At 44.1% G+C, this 17,763-nt stretch overlaps 5 protein-coding genes across 5 annotated transcripts; 2 read left to right on the top strand and 3 right to left on the bottom strand.

The window, feature by feature from the left end:
- Nucleotides 1-4,603: 4,603 nt before the first annotated feature.
- On the bottom strand, nt 4,604-5,999 carry ATNIH1004_011643 (glycoside hydrolase family 18 protein; the record flags this gene model as incomplete). Its single annotated transcript, XM_033576205.1, has 6 exons — nt 4,604-4,943; nt 5,050-5,227; nt 5,293-5,362; nt 5,419-5,478; nt 5,527-5,895; nt 5,958-5,999. 6 exons carry the CDS (start codon nt 5,997-5,999, stop codon nt 4,604-4,606), a joined length of 1,059 nt encoding a protein of 352 aa, XP_033420869.1.
- Nucleotides 6,000-7,453: 1,454 nt separating this feature from the next.
- ATNIH1004_011644 (uncharacterized protein) lies at nt 7,454-8,609 on the top strand (the record flags this gene model as incomplete). The annotated part of the gene is made up of 3 exons (XM_033576206.1): nt 7,454-7,468; nt 7,737-8,391; nt 8,455-8,609. The coding sequence occupies 3 exons, from the start codon at nt 7,454-7,456 to the stop codon at nt 8,607-8,609; spliced, it is 825 nt and encodes a 274-aa protein (XP_033420870.1).
- A 3,429-nt stretch (nt 8,610-12,038) lies between these two features.
- Nucleotides 12,039-13,003, bottom strand: ATNIH1004_011645 (uncharacterized protein; the record flags this gene model as incomplete). The annotated part of the gene is made up of 2 exons (XM_033576207.1): nt 12,039-12,244; nt 12,367-13,003. 2 exons carry the CDS (start codon nt 13,001-13,003, stop codon nt 12,039-12,041), a joined length of 843 nt encoding a protein of 280 aa, XP_033420871.1.
- Nucleotides 13,004-13,598: 595 nt separating this feature from the next.
- ATNIH1004_011646 (uncharacterized protein) lies at nt 13,599-14,030 on the top strand (the record flags this gene model as incomplete). The annotated part of the gene is made up of 2 exons (XM_033576208.1): nt 13,599-13,713; nt 13,810-14,030. 2 exons carry the CDS (start codon nt 13,599-13,601, stop codon nt 14,028-14,030), a joined length of 336 nt encoding a protein of 111 aa, XP_033420872.1.
- A 2,953-nt stretch (nt 14,031-16,983) lies between these two features.
- On the bottom strand, nt 16,984-17,763 carry ATNIH1004_011647 (uncharacterized protein; the record flags this gene model as incomplete). Its single annotated transcript, XM_033576209.1, has 1 exon — nt 16,984-17,763. The coding sequence occupies one exon, from the start codon at nt 17,761-17,763 to the stop codon at nt 16,984-16,986; it is 780 nt and encodes a 259-aa protein (XP_033420873.1).

Consider the following 17,763-nt stretch of genomic DNA (forward strand, 5'->3'; position numbering starts at 1 on the left):
TAAAATTAAAGGTCGGGTAGTGACCCTCAACGGGTGACCCTCCCACCCGCATTTTGAGGGTGGAGGGTCCAAGGTGGCACCCTCATCCACGGAGGGTCACCCGTGCGGATGGACAAATAATAGGACAAACAGTATTGGAAGCATGAAGGAGTCCGGGATTCAGGGGTACCCACGAACTAGGCTAAATAGTTACATAACAGATGCTGACTAAGACAGTGCAGACCGGCATCCGGAGCAGAGGGATATCCCGATGTTCCAACTTCCAACAAACAGCAACAAACACGTGACTTATGCTCATATTTTTAAATGAATCATCACTTTTATACATCTAAAAAAAGGTTAGTTCAGCTAAAAGCTACCAATATTGTACCGTGCAACTGCATGTTCATGTCTTACTGTAATGGTCCTACCTGACCCAGTTTGGTTAGGGACGGGCTTCTGTAGCAGGCTTGGCAAGGATAAACTCCCGCTCGGATCATTCGATGGATAATCCTTATCCGTCCCACGGATAATCCAATTGAATAATCCAGGATAATTGGCAGAAACTCACCGCTTATACTACCCACACTGCCCGCAATAATTATTCAACTTCTACCCCGCTGTCCTATCTTATTTCACAATATTGTTGTACAAAACATGGATTCTGAAGCAGATTCATCTAGTTTCTTACCTTTGCCTACTGATTCAGCAGATACTGAGCCAAAAAAAGGAAGAACACCAACTGCGCAGATGACATGGTCCCACACTCGTCCAGCTAATAACGGAGAGGCTCAATTTCATAAAGATCGGTCAATCCAGTATTGTATTTATTGTACAAAATCACCGTACGGCACCTCTGTTACTACCAATATGCGAAATCATCTTAAAACAAAGCATTAAATCCTTATTGATCCTACTCTAAGCTCTCTACAACAATTAACTGTCAATCAATTACAACTATTATATTCTAAAGCAGATTCCTCGGGCGAAACACAACAATTTGATACCCAGGTCCTTCAAAAAGTGCTAAATCAAGATATTGTTATAAGGATTGGTATCCTTAATTGTTGTACGAAACCTTCCATTCTCTCTTGTTAATGCCTGAGTTCCATACATTTTGCCAAGTGCTTAATCCAGAATCTAAGAGTTATATTATTACGGCACATAACTCTATCCCCAAGAGGATTGAACAGTCATGGCAGACAAAAAGGATATTTACAAAAAGACTTTAGTAGATTATAAGTGTTATCTTTCACTAGATATCTGGACCTCTCCAATGCTCTTTTTCTTGGTATTTGCCCCACTTTGTTAGCAAAGTCAGGAAAACTATTAAAGGCCCTTCTTGCTCTTGTAAGTTGAAATCACAGCGGAGAAGAGCAATTTATTACTCTTCTTCCTGTTTTAAAAGACTAGTATTAACAAAAGCTTGGGCTATTTTTGTGATAATCATACTGCAAATGATAAGCTTTGCCGTACAGTGGCTAAGTATCTAAGGGAAAAAGAAAAAATTTCATGGGATCCTATATATCGGCGAATTTTTTGTATTGGCTATGTTATTAACGTGGCTGTACAAGCATTCCTATTTCAAAATGTGGTCGATATTGAACAACTCAGCTTGTACGACGAAGAAGAAGCGATGGAAGGAGTTGGAAGAGACAGAATTAAAGATACGCAAAGACAAGCCACCTTTCGTGCAATGGGTCCACTTGGAAAGCTTCATAATATTGTGACACATATTCGTGGCTCAGCTGGCCGTACAAAGGAGTTTAAAGATTTAGCAGGGAGACTAATTCCACTTGACAATCGTACAAGATGGAATAGCTGGTATTATATGCTTTATATTGCTCTTCAGTATGAGGGTGCTATTAATACCTATACTAAAAGCATTTTGATACCCTCCAAGCGGAGTATCTATTTCCAATAGACTGGGAAAAGCTTCGTACAATAAGCAAATTCCTAAGTCTCTTTGAGCATGCAACCCTGAAAACACAAGGCAACCAAGCAACAATTGATAATGTGCTTTTTGTAATGGATGTTATTATAAAGCACTTTGAAAATGCCCTTGCAAGTTTACTCTTATATTCCTTATAATAATATAACTTAACTAATACTGTACAACAGATTGAGCCTGCACCAGATAAATAATTCTGTGCTCGGATTCAAAATGGCTGGGATACCTTTGATAAATACTACAGTAAATCAGATGATTCACCTCTCTACGCTGCAGCACTTATTCTTCACCCAGCTCGTCGTACAAAGTATATTCAGGCGAATTGGAAAAAGAGCTGGCAAAACCTGCAATTCAAAAAGTTAAAAAGCTTTGGGAAGAGTATCGCAATAATACCCCTTGTCCTATGGTTATGCGATCATATGAAAGTAATCACCCTCAAGATCTTAATAACTTTGATCGAATTGCAGAAGACCTAGATGGCTTTGCTCGACCAGCAAGCCAGGATGAATTCGAAGATTATATAACTGAGTCACCTTATAAGATTCGTACGAGCGCTCTAACCTGGTGGTGCCAGGTTGAGCAACAAAAGCGCTGGCCAAGGCTTTCATGTATGGTACTTGATATTCTGTCAATTCCGGCAATGAGTGATGAACCGGAGCGGGTTTTTTCAGGGGCACGTCGTACAGTCTCATGGGAAAGAGCACAGCTATCAGCTGACAATATTGAGAGAATAGAATGCTTAAAACATTGGCAAAGGAGTGGGATTTCAGAAGAAAGTCTTGAGGAATAGTAATTTAATTGTTTATATGCTTCAAGGCTTTTTTCTTTGTACATAGTAGTGCCAAGCATTTATTATAATTTATCCGAAATTATCGGATAATCCATCGTAAATTACGATGGATAAGGATTATCCATCCGAGCCGTAATGATTAATCCTTGCCAAGCCTGTTCTGTAGTACTCCATGTTATTGTCGTTGAGGCAGTATTTACGGACATTATTGCAATGATCCAGCTCTATTATGGCATAATGCATGTGTCATATGGCTCCTGAAATATATAGCTCCTACTGTCTAATAATACCTCACAGTAGAAGCATATGTATCCAGCCGCTTCTCCCTTAGGGTATGTATAGAGGATACTTCTATACAATGCTCTTGATCTTCGCAGTTATAATCCTAGCTCTCACTGGATCGTCTGATTCAATATGTTGCAGTGTGCCTGCTAAGCAATCTTCTTCTGCGGCTGCGGGGAGCCGCTTGTCTCTCCCCATCTCAAGCTGGCGGCAGCAAAGTTAAGGCTCTCCCGTCCAGTTCTCCCGGTTTCCCTCAGTCAACCTCCAACGGTGGCGGATACATGGGTCCCTGCTCCAAGAGTTCCCCGTGCAAGGGGAGGCTACTTACTACGATACTGCTACCTCTGCCAGCGCCCCGAGTAGCTGTGGGTGGACCAATGATGGCTCTACTGAGAATGTTGTGGCTCTACCTGCGGGCTTCATGGGGATAACGACTGCGGTCGTACCGTGATCATCCGCTACGGCAGGGTCACGGCGACTGGAAGGGTCGTCGATAAATGCAATGGTTGTGACGGTACTTCCCTTGACATGTCACGTAACCTCTTCGGGGAACTAGCTCCTTTCTCCGAGGGACGTCTCTTCGGTGTGGAGTGGTGGATCGAATAACACTAGATTTTCCTTTCCAGGATACCGAAAAGATAAAAGAAAAAAGAAAACAGGTATTCCTGATACATTGGCGATACAAAAAGTAGGCAAATATAAGCCTCCAAGGCACTCTCAACTAGAGCTTACTCGTAAACCTTTCCACGTTTGTAGATACTGTGCAATACTACAGTATAGGATAAACTAAGCAGATAAAATATTCTGTAAAGGTAATAGCCTCTGATACATTTATGGTAATATATATACTTTTACTTAAATCTTTATCGATAAGTGGTGTCACGGGCTACGCCTGTATGTTGCTCGGCTTCGCCTTCGCTGCAATCGGCACACATGATTGGTCCGCTTATCGCAGTCACATGACCCCTCGTAGTATGAGAACGCACACTTCTTCCCCTTTACTTTCTTCCTCTCAGCGATTCTTCTTTGTGCATATCTAGTTATTAGATAGTAAGGCATTTCACCCCTTTACAAGTGGCTTTGTGATATCATTTTGCGGCAAAACCCTACCCAACACCGGAAGATTGTAGCTAGCCCAAAGGGATATATCTTAACATAACAGACAATACATAAGTTAATTGAAAGAAACCTGCCATCTGTCATCTGCCGTTTGTCATCTGCTGTCTTGCTTTGTCATTTGTACAGTAGAATGCTAGGGGTCTATGTCAGCTTTTCTACCGCTATAGTCCCAACATGCTATGGATCGATAAGGCCCATATTACTATTGCGAAGGTGCAGGCATATGCTACAGTGTTAGAAACAAATAATTGGCCCCGCTAGATGTCTACATTCATCCGGATTCCATTGTGACGGCCGAGCAACTTGATGGAATTGGTGCTCTCTTAACAAGAATTTCAAGCGTGGTGAGGGGACTATGCGGGGAGATAAACAATTTAAACAAAGCTAGATATAAACAATGTAAATAGGCTACTTGGTGAGTTTGTCATATCCATAGTTGTTAGAATTGCATTATCTGAATAGTTTAAATCGCATTCTTGCGCCTACCGGAACTGCTGTTTGACATTGTTATACTTAGAGGCAGGGTAGTTAAGCATATTTTCACTTTGGACCAGGCTACTTATACCACCAAAACCGTTCACTGTATTGCGCACCAAACTGCCGGGACCCTTTCGGTCACCACTTGCTTCCCAGAACATGGCGCCGCCGAGTCTCTCCTGCATGATGTACCGGGCTTTCATGCTGATAATTTCTGGGGTGTCATAACTGAACAAGGAGCCACTCGTGATATTGTACAGGTAACTAGCCACCGGCTGCTGAAGATTGTAGACATTGTTTCCACTGACAGGCAGATCCTTGTAGGGGACGGCGTCGGTCTGGCCACTGTGCGTGAATGCCCTCCCGAGTCCGAGAGTGTTGTTGAATCGACGGGCGTACAAGGGCATTCCGAGAACGAGTTTTTCGGGGCAACCCCTGAGACCTGTAATACTTAATGGCGCTGTCAGTGTCGTACTGGGTGGCATTGGGATCGCAAATGGAGGGGTAGATATTGGCCTGATGCCGAGCAATTTGATCCCATGAGCCTGAATAGTCGTATGCCATGAGGTTCCAGAAGTCAAGGTACGGGTCCATCTCGTGCAATTTCATTTTCGCGTAGCGGGAGGGACCTATGGAAAAGGAGAAAGAAGAAATAAGATTAGCCATAGACCAGATCTGTTGTGCGTTGTCTTACCTGCTGGGGAGGCAACAGTCAGCTCGAAGTGCTTGTTTTGAGCGTGCTTCTTACTGTAAGTGTCCAGAGCCTAGTTACAACTGTTAGAATTGATGCAGATGTTCTGGGCTAGATCACTTAACTTACCGACCGGGTCTCCGCGAGGAGCTGCACCATGTCATCGGGCTGCGTATTCTCCGTCGGATACTGGATTATAGGTCAATAACTGCCGAGCGTCATAGAGAGAATCCTTACCTCCCAATCAATATCGATGCCATCAAACCCTAGATCCTGCACCAGTTTCACCGCGGAGGCGGCAAACTCCTTTCTTCCCTGTCTCGTGCTAGTTGGAGTAGTAAAGTTTCCCGACAGGGAATACCCACCGATAGACAGCATTAGCTTTAGATTCCGGTACTTTTTCTTGACAAGGAATAGCTGCTTCACACAGCCGTAGATATTGTCGCCTGATTCCGATTTTAGGTCACCCGGAAACTTCATCTGGGTGGCGGCCCAAGGATCAAAGAGGTAGACTGTTCCGTTGGGATTAATATCCGCGAAGGCGTAGTTAATGTGTGTGAATAGCCCTGCATCCAGATCTGTAGGGGTGAAATTCCGGTAAACAGTCTTTAGAATATTAGCAATTACTGTTAGGATGGTATGGAATAGACCCTGTATAAACAGCTTACCCAGTCAGCATAGTACCCCACCACACGCTTAGTGGCTGCCATGCGAGCCGTGTGAGTATGTATCTGGGTGCTAGTGTGTGTATGTAATGCAGTCACAGTTAAAAAGAATATATTAACTTGCCATAGTAAGCTTAATACTTGTGAAAAAGTGCGATGCATCAGTGAAGCTAGGGTACTAGTAAAAAAAAAAGGCAAATGAAAATGAACGCATATATATATAAATATGTATATAAACAGAGCATAAGATTTGAGCCTAAAATAGCTGTTCACAATAAACCAGATATATTTGTGGCCAAAACCACCCATCTTCCCTGAATCGAAAGAGCATCAATAGACCTCTATTTCGAAAATAGACCATTGGAGGCGGAAGTGTCCTTATCATGTACAGTATTAGATAAAATAGAGTATATAAGTGAACACAGAGTATAGCCGATGTTAAATAACTCCAGTGCAGTGACTAAGAAATTAGTTATTTAAAAGCAAATGTACCTTATCACAAGTGTGGGGACTCCGGCACTTCTAAAGCAGAGGAATAAACAAACTACATTTAGTTCTACTTGAGGTACGACGTATAAAACAGATACTAAAAGGCGAACTGTCCTATTATTATTTTAAAATACTTCTATATTGCGAACAAAGATCTGTGATATAAAGATGAATTGCAGAGAGATACTTCCAGATCCGTAGCCATAGGCAGGCATGAGTGGCATAGTCGTCATGCGGTTTGCTATATATAGTATGGTTGGTATTTGCTCACGGAGGACAGAAGAGGGTACAACAGTTGGTTGTCGAGGTACCAATTAGCTGCTGATTCGACCGTTTGGGGGAAAGGGACAGATAGCTATACCCCACTGTTGAAAGATACTTATTGATATTGAGAGATCATACAGTAGTAGATTCCGTCAGTTGTAGTTTCTGGTGTATTCTATCTGTCACGTTGAGGGGACTTGGCTTGATTGACAATTTGACAGAGATACCACCACTATCTGCCTTTGTGCAGTAATTCTCAGTAGATAATTTCGCTGGGGCAAGCGAATACATCGGGTCTTTAGTGTCAGCCACAGACCAAAGGAATACATTAACATTGCATTGATTATATATAAAAAGTTCTCCCGTTGGGATGCAATTGGAGGGATGTGCAGGGGCATTTAATAGACTGGCAGCATGGATATCAAGTAGAAGGGGAATATATACAGCACTCTATTCAGCAGTATTATTTAAATGGATGCTGGTGTTGGTATGTCTAGTTAGATTCATACCAAAGAACAAAAATGGATAAAAAATTCGAGACACTATTTGGGCTATGTGTAATATCTCTTACAGGAAATCCAGGGAACCAACTTAAAGGTAGACATGGCCTAATTTCTGCATGCGGTGCTATTTTTATACCAATGCCAAGGTGTGGAGCATATACTATCAATTACAGAGGTGCTTCCATAGGTTGTGTAATGTAGATTTAAGCTGGAATCAACTAAATAGTCGACCGCCATACCCGCATGGTGATTAAAGAGGTAGGTACTGTAACAGGTCAAATGAGTTGCCATAGAGATGGTCTAAAAGGTAGCCTGCCTGTGCAGTCAACTAAAAAGTATGAAAAGCCACTACCCCCGCTACCAGGAGCCCAGGTTCCACTCGTTCCAGCCCCTTTAAATGTAGCCAAACCGCCGTCGGCAGTCGTTTTGTCGCCCATTTACCTATGCAGTCTATAACCGCCAGGACACCCACGGACCCTGGCGGAGATGCGTGGCGGTCCTGGTGCTAATGTGGGCGCCGACACAGGGACAATCCCGAGAGGACCACTTTCGGTGGAACGCATTGGAGGATGTCCTGGCATACGCACCTATTCTAGGCGGAGGTGAATTACTCCAAAAGGCTGCAGAGCACGTTCTGGCTCATGTGCCCGATCTGGAGGCTCTCGGGAGTCGGAGCTCAGTGCTCGAGGGTGTCTTCGGCCGGAGCGGGCTACCCTTTTTCCGGAGTGCTCTGCTGCGTGTATCACCAGCCTTTTGGGAGCTTCGCGAAACGGGATTCCAGCGGGAGCAGCACGACAGGGTGCGCAACGCACCCTATCTCAGCAGGCTTAAAGACGAAATGTCCGTCGTAGAACAGCTCCGGAATCATCTCCTACATGCCGACCCGGCCTTGACGGGGCCGATGTGGATACAGCTGTTGCTCGAATTTTGGACCTTTTCTCTTATTTTCGCTGTGGGAATGTCCAGCAACGAAGTACAGCTCTGGCTGGCGGGTAAATCCAAGGCGCTTCCAAACACTCGTCCAGAAGTCCTCCTAGACCAACACTTCGGCGTGGGCAATGCAGGCGGTTTGCACCTGCATGAGCTGGAACTGCTGCTCCGGGTTATGAGTGATCTAGAGCTAGAGATCTGGAAACTTCTGGGCACATATTCATTGGATAGTGCCTTTTCTGGAATAGATGGTAGGTTGTTGTATATTGCTCCCTTCCGGCCATCGATTCCTCCAACTAACCCATAGGCTACAGACAAATGGGTTACATCCATCCTCTCCTTCGGAATACCGACTATACAAGATATGTTGACATCAAGCAACCCGTGGAATAAGGCTCCTCGGCGGCACCATACCATTCAGGAACCACTGTGGCCTGGTGTTCTGCGGGGGCCTGCCGGAATCGTATAAAGCTGCTCCTGTAGCGTGGCTTACTAGGCGTAACAAGCCTAGTTAGGTAGTTGGACACCGAGCGGCGCAAGACACCGGGCGGCGCGCCGCTCACCGCTCCGGCTCTCCCTCACCTCCATCTTACTTTAGATAATATTCATACCATTTATCTCCATACAAATGAAATATATTATAAAAAATACGCAGTAGAACTATCTGGTAGGACATTTTAATCGATTATGGCCCTGAATACTGCAATTACTGCATGTGAGAGGCCTTCGCTGCCTAGGTGCCTGGGCCTCGGCCTGAATCTTTGCCTCCTTCTTGTGATGGTTTGGTTGTCTCTGCGCTAGTAGAGATAAAACCACTTGACCATATAAAAGGTACAAGACGACTGATCTTCGATCAGTCGCATCTAGCGCCCTATATAGTATGTTACAGGTTCAGCCTGTGACACTTCTCGCTGATTATTTGATGTGCTGTATCAGCAGTTAGACTGCCTCCATCTTGAATAAACTGTCTAGGCTCTTCCTTTTTTTTTGGTCTTGGTACTCATCACCTGCCTGACGTCGATGAAGTTCATCCTTTAACAAAGACATTTGCTGCATAGCAATCTCATTGCCTTTCATAGCTTTCTCAAGCAAAGTATCAGCAATCGATGGAAAAAAGCCTTGGTTTTGAATCTCAAGAAGTTGCTCTTTTGTCGATTTAATTGGTAGAGATTATAAGGTGTTTTTCTCAAGTAAAATGACTGGTTACTGACTGAAGAAGGAGGTGGAGTTGGTGTTTTCAACTTGATTTTTAATTTTGATATCACTGTTGAAGAATCAAGAGGAATAAGGCCAGTAGCCTTAAATCCACTTAATATATTTGCCGATGACATTGCTTTTGAGTGAACTGATGAATAGATAGATAAAAAATCTACCTTATCAATTGTTTTATACCACTGTTCATCATTTCTTGCACTTTTTGACCATAAAAGCGCTTTTAAAGGTGCAAAGCAGCTAACATCGAGTGGTTGAAGAAGGTGAGATGAATGAGGAGGCATATAAAAAGTGGAATACATAATTAAATTTTCCATGTAGTATCGATCAAATTCAGCAGTTGCATGGCTCCCGTGGCGATCCAAAATAAGTAATCGATATTGACCAACAGTGCTGTCAGGACCTAGGTCGAACACTGCCTGAAGCACCAAGTCTGCTTTATTCACTGTTGATCCCACAATGCAGAGATTTCCCACATTTCCTGTACGATAGAATTCTTTCTTCCTTCCTTCCTTCTCTACGTTTGATGTTTCGTTAGATCGCCACCTTAGATAGAATCTATCCATTTTACCAAGGTGTACAGGATCATCACAAGTGCGGGGTTTTGTATGCTTGTCAAAACTTCTTGTAGCCATTCAAGTCCTAGATTATTATTAGTCTAGCCATTCTCACTAAGACTTAGTCGATAATCTTTAGGTAGAACAGAATACCACTGAGATTTATGTTTTTTTCCAGCAAAGATAATCTGGGGGTAAAACCCAACCACTTGCTCCAACAGCTACAATTGATGTAACCCATTCTCTATTGCCTGGTTGGATTGATTTAGCATCAGATCTGCGTGTTTCTGCGCCGCAGACAACTTTAGCTGTTGATGTTACACCCATTTGGAAGCCAGTTTCGTCCATGTTGTAGATATCTTGTTCTAAAGTGCCATATTTTTGTATGGTATTTTGAACCAATTGAAACCAGCCTTGAATAACCTGTGGATCTTCACACTTCGCCCGCTGGTAGTCATATCGACGATTATATCTTGACTTAATATCATCATTGCGGGAAATAAATCGAGTAACCCATTTACTACTGACTAGATCAGAGATAGAGGCCGGGGATAACGACGAAGTCTTTTGACGTGCAGATATTAAAAGACCAGCAAGATATTGAATTTCGGAGATCCGTTGAGGCAGACCACGGTTAGCCATATCAATAATCCATCTTTTTAATGTATCCTCTTCAATATTGGACAATTTCCGGCTATTAGCAATAATATTATTGCGGTTGCTTCGTCCTTTAAGTCGATAAAGAAGAGTTCGTGAAGAGACATCAAATGCCTTGGAACAGGCAGTTTTGGATGAAAATTGGTTATTATTCCATGCATCAACAGCCATTTTCATTCTCTCATCCATTGGAATGGCACTCATTTTGGTAATATTAATGAAATATTAATGATAATCAAGATAAAAAAGGCTTCAAATACTGAGATGTTTGAATATTTTAGGAAGAGCGGTGAGCGGCGCGCCGCTCGGTGTCCAACTACTTTACTCCCAAGCCGCCAAAGTGTTTTGATATTCCTATGTTCCCTTACAAGCAAATAGAAATGTGTTATTGTTATATTATTATTATGTTTCCACTCATCTACTATAGCAAAGACATGCCAGTGGAATGAGCACTGACAAAGTCACAAATTAAAACTAAATCTTTAGTATTATTTGTTTTTCTCAAAGGCTGAGTGCTAGGAGGGCGCTTAGTAAGAAACCTAGCAACAATTCAGTTGGCAGGAGAGTTGTTGTAGTACCCCCGTAGTTTAGATTTGGGGTCGTGGTAGGTACGGTGGGTGCCCGAGATACGCTAGTCCTTTCAATAGAGGTGTTTCCGGAGGATGGAATCGTTAATCGTGATGTTGTGTGCGATAGAGTCTGATTGTCTTGTAGAGTTGTGGTGGCTCCGTGAAACGGGGTTCCGGCTGTTGAAGATATTGGGCTTTTTGACTTATTAATATTAATGTCAGCCATTGAGAGTGATGTACTGTAACGCTAACCACTGGCTCTGTGGTGGTTGCTCCTACTGCTGTCGATGGAGTGGCGAGGGAGAGACTGTCCGGGAGTGTGTCGCAGTAGAGTAAGAACTGCTGGAATTCTGGGAGGTGTGACGGCGTGTTGGGTATTATTAGCCACTGCTTGGCAGACCTTACAGTTGCAAAAGTCGCTGGAACGGTGATCCCGTTGCACAGCTGGGTGTTTTCCCCTCTGACTCAGCTTCTAACATGGCATCATTACACTCGTCAAAACACTGACCCGGCACCGTACTGGCCTTTCCCGGGTGATCTGGTGGCCGAAAGGAAAGCGGAAAATCCCATACGTTAAGCCGAATGCAAAGGGATTAAGATTAAAATATCCGGCGAGACGTCAAATGTCCGATCTATCTGATGTCACTGGGGGCCCCAATATTGCGTATAGAAGCGGCGGCCGGGGATGCATTCTTCGGGGCGGCATACATATATATCGGCGGGAGGCCCCGCTTCGAAGTTGCAGTCCCCATCGAGCGCTGACTTCTGTGGATGGCAGAGATAACCTGGAGGGCACCCCCAGGTGTAGTCTGTAGGCAGAGGCGTTGGTGGGGTATAGGTAGGATTCGTAATACGGGTAGGGCAAATTGATAATTCTGCGATGGTTTCTCTATACATGGCTCATTAGCCCTGTCTAACATAGTTATTCTCAAATCCAGAGGGATCAATACCGGTGGTGGCTGTGGCCGGCAAGCCCAACGAGGGCAACACAGTCGATGTAACTTCTAGTGTAGTCTCCCAAACAAGGCCTGCATCTGTGTTACCCGATGTCGTATCTGGTGCAGTAGGGGTATTTTTAGGCAAGGGCTCATCTGTAAAACGGCCGTCCCCTGTCCTGATATTGTTCTCATTATTGGAACAGTGACTGTTATTGTCAGTGGGATAGTAGTAGTGATGGTAACTGTCTCCTGTCTTGATATTGTTTTGGTTACTGGGATAGAGATTGTCGTACCGTCAGCTGGAATAGTTGTGGTGATAGAGTCAGTTACTGTGTTGGTAGCCGTTTTCGAAAGTGTCTCTGTAACAGGCGCTGTAAGCGTCATGGCCTTCGTAAGAGAGACAGTACTCAAGTAGGTCGCAGTCTCCGTGGTTGTCGTGTTAACTGTTCTAGTCTCCCACTCTGTCGATGTGATAGTAGAACCAACCACTGAGGTGGAGAGCCGTGTGGAAGTTTCCGTCGAATTCCTCCAGACAGTGGACGTAGCCGGAGCTACTGGAGTCGTAGACGTTGTGATGGTTGGGTTCTCAGAACCAGTAGATTCGGCAGTCGTAGTGCTTGGGAGTGTGGAAGGTGACACGGTAGCTGTGCTTAGCCAGGTCGTGCTTTCAGTGCAACCGCAGTCAGTTGTGTCTGTAGATGTGGAGGAGATGGTAATGGTCGTAATTGATCGCCTTTGTACAAGGGTCAAATCTGGATGGAATGAGAGACTTGTGGTATTCAAGCTGCTTCCAACCTTGAAGGTGACAGGAGAATATTTACTCATCAACGATGGATTTTCGTTGAGGGCAGCATGTGTTAGACCTCCGAACATTAGAGGCAGAAGACGAGCTAACAGGAAAAAGTAAGCAAAGTAGCGTGTTCTCATCATAGCGGGGGGGAAATAACATATAAGATTATACTGTTAGTACCATAGGACTGAAATATATCACTAAAAATAAGCTGCCACGTACCTTGATATTTATGTGTAAACACAATATCACGATGACGGAGCAAACTGGCAGGTTTTCTGGATAACAAGAAGGAATGACGTTGGTTCATGTACAGTTTCAAACAAATATATTGGTCATGTGTTTGTCTCTATCCTTCACCTAACCAACACATTTAATTAGATAGTACTGTGTGACATAAGAACCAGGACATAATACATGTGTCAGATTGGCGGGCAGACCTATACTGTCAAGTGAAAATAATTCGTCTTTTAAAGTGTCGCTTGCCCTATTACTTAAACGCATAACCAGCCTTTATTCGCTGTGATCTTTTCAATTTTTGTTTGGTCCTAACATTCACTTGTATCCCATTAACGTTCCACTATGGCCCACTGTCCTGACTCAAGTTCCCTTCATTTATCAATCCTTTTCGATCGACCACTTCTTGAAAAGTTTCAGGAAAGGCTGGAAGTACATTTCGAACGAAATCCAGCTGAAACATGTGCGGTTTTGAATTTATACTACAGCTCTCACACAATGGAGCCTGACTTCCACATCGAGTCTCTGGCAAATGAGATTGAAAGGCTCGAGAATCTAAATAAGACGTATATGAAGGAGCAGAGAACTTTGATAAGGGAGAATCGGCTCCTTCGTAATGCTTTGGAATGGCAGAGGCAGAGAAAGCGATCTAGCTATGTTAGTCCACATATTGATTGACCATTTTGGTCAGGTGCTGACGCAACTTCAGGGACAAATTTTGCGGTCCTAACATCTCCCTTGGTGATACAATGGGCTGCAACCTCGAATCTCAAGAGGAGTGATGATCGAATGAACGACAAGGCCAGTCTTATCTTAGAAAGTTTCCATGCCATAAAAGAAGTAAGAGGTGCCAGTGTTCAAGAGGCGGCCTGCACTGGCTATTCCGAAGCTCATGAAACGGAAACTCATAGTGTAACCCCCGATATGTAGAACATGGCAAACTTCTTTCTGGATACCATAGTTGAACCGAACTATTGATTACTTTAAACATCGCACTAGAATAAGGAAATGTATTGACAATGGGGGATGGCTGCTACCTATTTCTACAATACTATCTTTACTAGGGTTGGGGCAATCTTCTATTATCTCTGTAAGTATAATAGTATCTTCACGATGGTAGGTTAAGTATATTAAGATACTCTACCGAATTATGCCCCAACTGGCCATACTATCATTGGCCAATACGGCCGACAGACGACCTTCCACGTTAGGGAACGTGAATATATGATTGGCAATGATATCCATCCTGAGACATCTACAGGGCATATTCCACCAAGGAATGTTCTACCTGTGGGCCAAGGTACTGCTAGTTCACGGCTTACTCCGGTTTGGAGATCCTACTTTGGTATGGGTCGCGTAAGGTGAAGACAGGAGCGCCACTAGATTTCGATAAGGTAACATAAATTTTAGCCTCTGCAATTGTTGCACGGTCAGTATGCTGTACTTGGTCGTAGAGATTGTTGGCTTTGGAAGGAAAAGTGAAGAACCAGTCAGAGTGGGCGATGGCTGGTCCCTGACGCACGATGACTTGCTAGCTCTGTAGACCGGAACGCTTTGCTTTAGCTTTCTTCCTTTCTTCCCTACGCAGGGATTTTTTACATAGCACGTCTTATAGTTCAGTAGGATTACGTTTCCTGACACTCGAAAGCGAGGAGACAAAGTCTTCTTGTCCATCATCATCTGAAAATCCCATCTGAAGACTGACAACCTTTTGCCTGTGCCAATTGCATCCAGCAATTGCATATCCACTACTAACTGTCAGATAAAACAGACAAACCATTATTATATGCAAACTGGAACAGCGCTACTTTTTGAGGTATAGTGGCTAAGCGGTATATCTGACCTATTTTTTGGCCTACTCCGCAGAGATAGACCCGAGATGAAAGAAATGCGGCAATTTCGCTATTGGTTGGCAGAAATGGCAAGAGTCCAGAAATGATGGATCCTAGTTTGATAGCGGATGGCCCCGGACGGGAATGGGGGACCCAAGTTGAGTTGGCACTAAGGGTTGGAGATGCATGTCGTCTTCAATACTAGCTGGATGGGCAAGAGGCTTTTTTTTCCCAGGAGGGGGGGGGAGCGGGGGTGGCCATACTTAGCAAGGACTATAGGTGTGGTACTGTATGGCGCGGGTTCGAACCCTGGAGCTGGCACAAATTTTCACCAGCTCGTCTATGCGTAATTGGTCTTAGATTTGGCTATACCCGTCGCAGGCTACGCCTGTATAAGAACTATTTAAAGAACTAAGCTGGTTGATATAAGTCCTCCAACAAAGTATCTCTACCACCCTCTGTATCCTTGCGGTGCTCAACACTTAAGGGTATTTCATCAATAAATGCCTTGAAGACAGGCGAGCAGAGGAAGGTATTTCTCTGGATCTAGCAGATCGTCGTACTGTTAATGGTTCACTGGCATGGCTGGGCCGATAAGGTGTCTGCGGTTGATTCGACGAGTTCTCCGGTTCGATCGAAGAGGCTCTCGAAGAAGCCCTTGAAGAAGCTCGAGATGATCTTGACGCACCAAAACGACGTAAAAGACGTAAGGGATTCTGCTCAATGGGTGACTAGCCACTTAACTAGCTCCTGAACTCCTGATCTTCAACAAGGTGGTTTGTTAAGCGCAGAAACAACCGAACCGCTCGATTAACAGTGGATCGATTGATATTCCAATCTAATGGGTAATCCCGAGTTCGTTTGGAAGCGGGGGGGTGCTGAATGTTCCCGAATATACTGAGCTCGATAAACGGTCTCGGTGTCTAGCTCGTTGGCGTAGGACCCCGTACATCGCACGTTGTAGAACGCAACTATCTGATACCCAAGTTCGGCTCTCTGAAGGTCCTGGCGCGAGCTCATGGAGGTGAATCCTCAGCCTAAGGAAGCCTCAGGCAATAAATCGTTGAACCTCACTCCGGCTCAGGACCGGGAAGCCGTTTGCCGAAAGGGAAGGAGCGGAGTGAGGAGCTTCCAGGGTGGTATTTGAATGTTACACAAGGCCGTAATGGTGGTTACCCAATCCGGTAGGTGACCGCCCAACGCGAGAAGTAAGAAAAGTGGATGTGAAATGCTTTAACAGAGTCCCTGGAGAAGCGATGAGATGGAGATGACCAAGATAGCTAGCCACGGCTTTTCAAGGTCTAAAAACAAAGGAGATGGATAAACGACTAGCTAGAGGTCCCAAGGTCGCTCGTAGACAGACAATAAAGTGTAGACAAAACGACAAAGTGAGAGACAGTATAGCGCAGTAAACAGACAAACTAAACAAGTAGAAAGACACTCGAGAAGCAACAGGAAAACAAGCAAGTAGACAGACCGGAGGATCAACCGTGGCGGGACATACTACCATATGTAAACACGAAAGCTCAGAGGAAGAACAAGGTCATTTCATTGATTAGTAGTATGAAGTTAAAGATTTTGTCAATCATAAAATTACACGTATTCGCAAGTATCGATCCTTCATTGAATTAGGTCTCTGATTCAACTAAACTACCAAAACATCTCGCATTTATAAAGGCGAGGTAAACAAATGAAGAATGCAAACTAACTAATGTAGGAAATATACGCGATCCGATGATGTTGGATCATCAACAACATTTGACTGAGAAAGGTGCTGAATAATCAATATTACCATAATTGTCGACAGATTGGTGGACGAGGTCAAACACTCGAAGTATGGACGAATGGACTAGGGCGAGCGCCGAGAACCACTTATGCAGTTCCGACCTGTATGAGTGTGCAACAGGTCGTTGAAGAAAACCCTCATGTATCTTCAGCATATAAAGTATATAAAAAAACATACAGCATTGCCTTTTATATACTTATTTACAAACTGCTAATGGCACCCTTCTCTCTTTGCTGCCCTCGTACCACTTTCTCTGAATAGCACTTCAGAAGTTCAGAATCTCTGTGGCAATCTCCATGCCCTCGGTGAAGGAGAAAACTCTTCCCTTGGTACATTGAGCCCAGGACTCTGGGTCGCGATATTGCTCCCATGCAAGTTCTAGATGCTCTTTTGACACCCCGAGACGCTGATATAACTTTTGTAATTTATTTATCATATTGTCCTCCAGATATTCCAATGGGTAGGAATTATCGGGGTGTTCAGCAGGATGGCTAAAAACTTGGGGTACATTAAGGAACCCAAGCTCGAGAAGATAGTGACTTCGGTTTCTCGGCCATACCTCTGATCCCCAATGATGTAATAGAAGAAGCTCTACAACATTCGGGGGTCGGATGTATGAAAGGAGATTCATAATAAAATATTCCCACTCAGGTTCCCTATAAACATCTTCCATCTCATTTGGCACCCAGGGCAGGTGCTTTTGAGGGTCGTAGAATAGCTTTCGAACCAAAAAACCCCAAACAAAGTCGGTGACTTCGATAAGGTCAATTGAGTCGAGAACATCCAATTGAGGGTTGTCACGCCATAAACGCTCAATCATATCAAACCGGTCCAGCATTGATTTGGGGGTTGTATATGGGAATCGGCGAGCAAGGTTTAAGTGTTCGACTGACACCCAATGGCACATCAATGCTTTGTAGAAACGTTGTCTTTGCGAGGATTTAGAAAACACATACTCCGACAATTTCTCAAGCATCGGCAATGGGCCTCCTCCCCGAAATTGAGTAATTTCCTCCTCAGTATAATCAACCCCACGCAGGGCCAT

Source organism: Aspergillus tanneri, assembly GCF_003426965.1.
Source record: "Aspergillus tanneri strain NIH1004 chromosome Unknown AapTan_9_pilon_pilon_pilon, whole genome shotgun sequence".
NCBI classification, from domain to species: Eukaryota; Fungi; Ascomycota; class Eurotiomycetes; order Eurotiales; family Aspergillaceae; genus Aspergillus; species Aspergillus tanneri.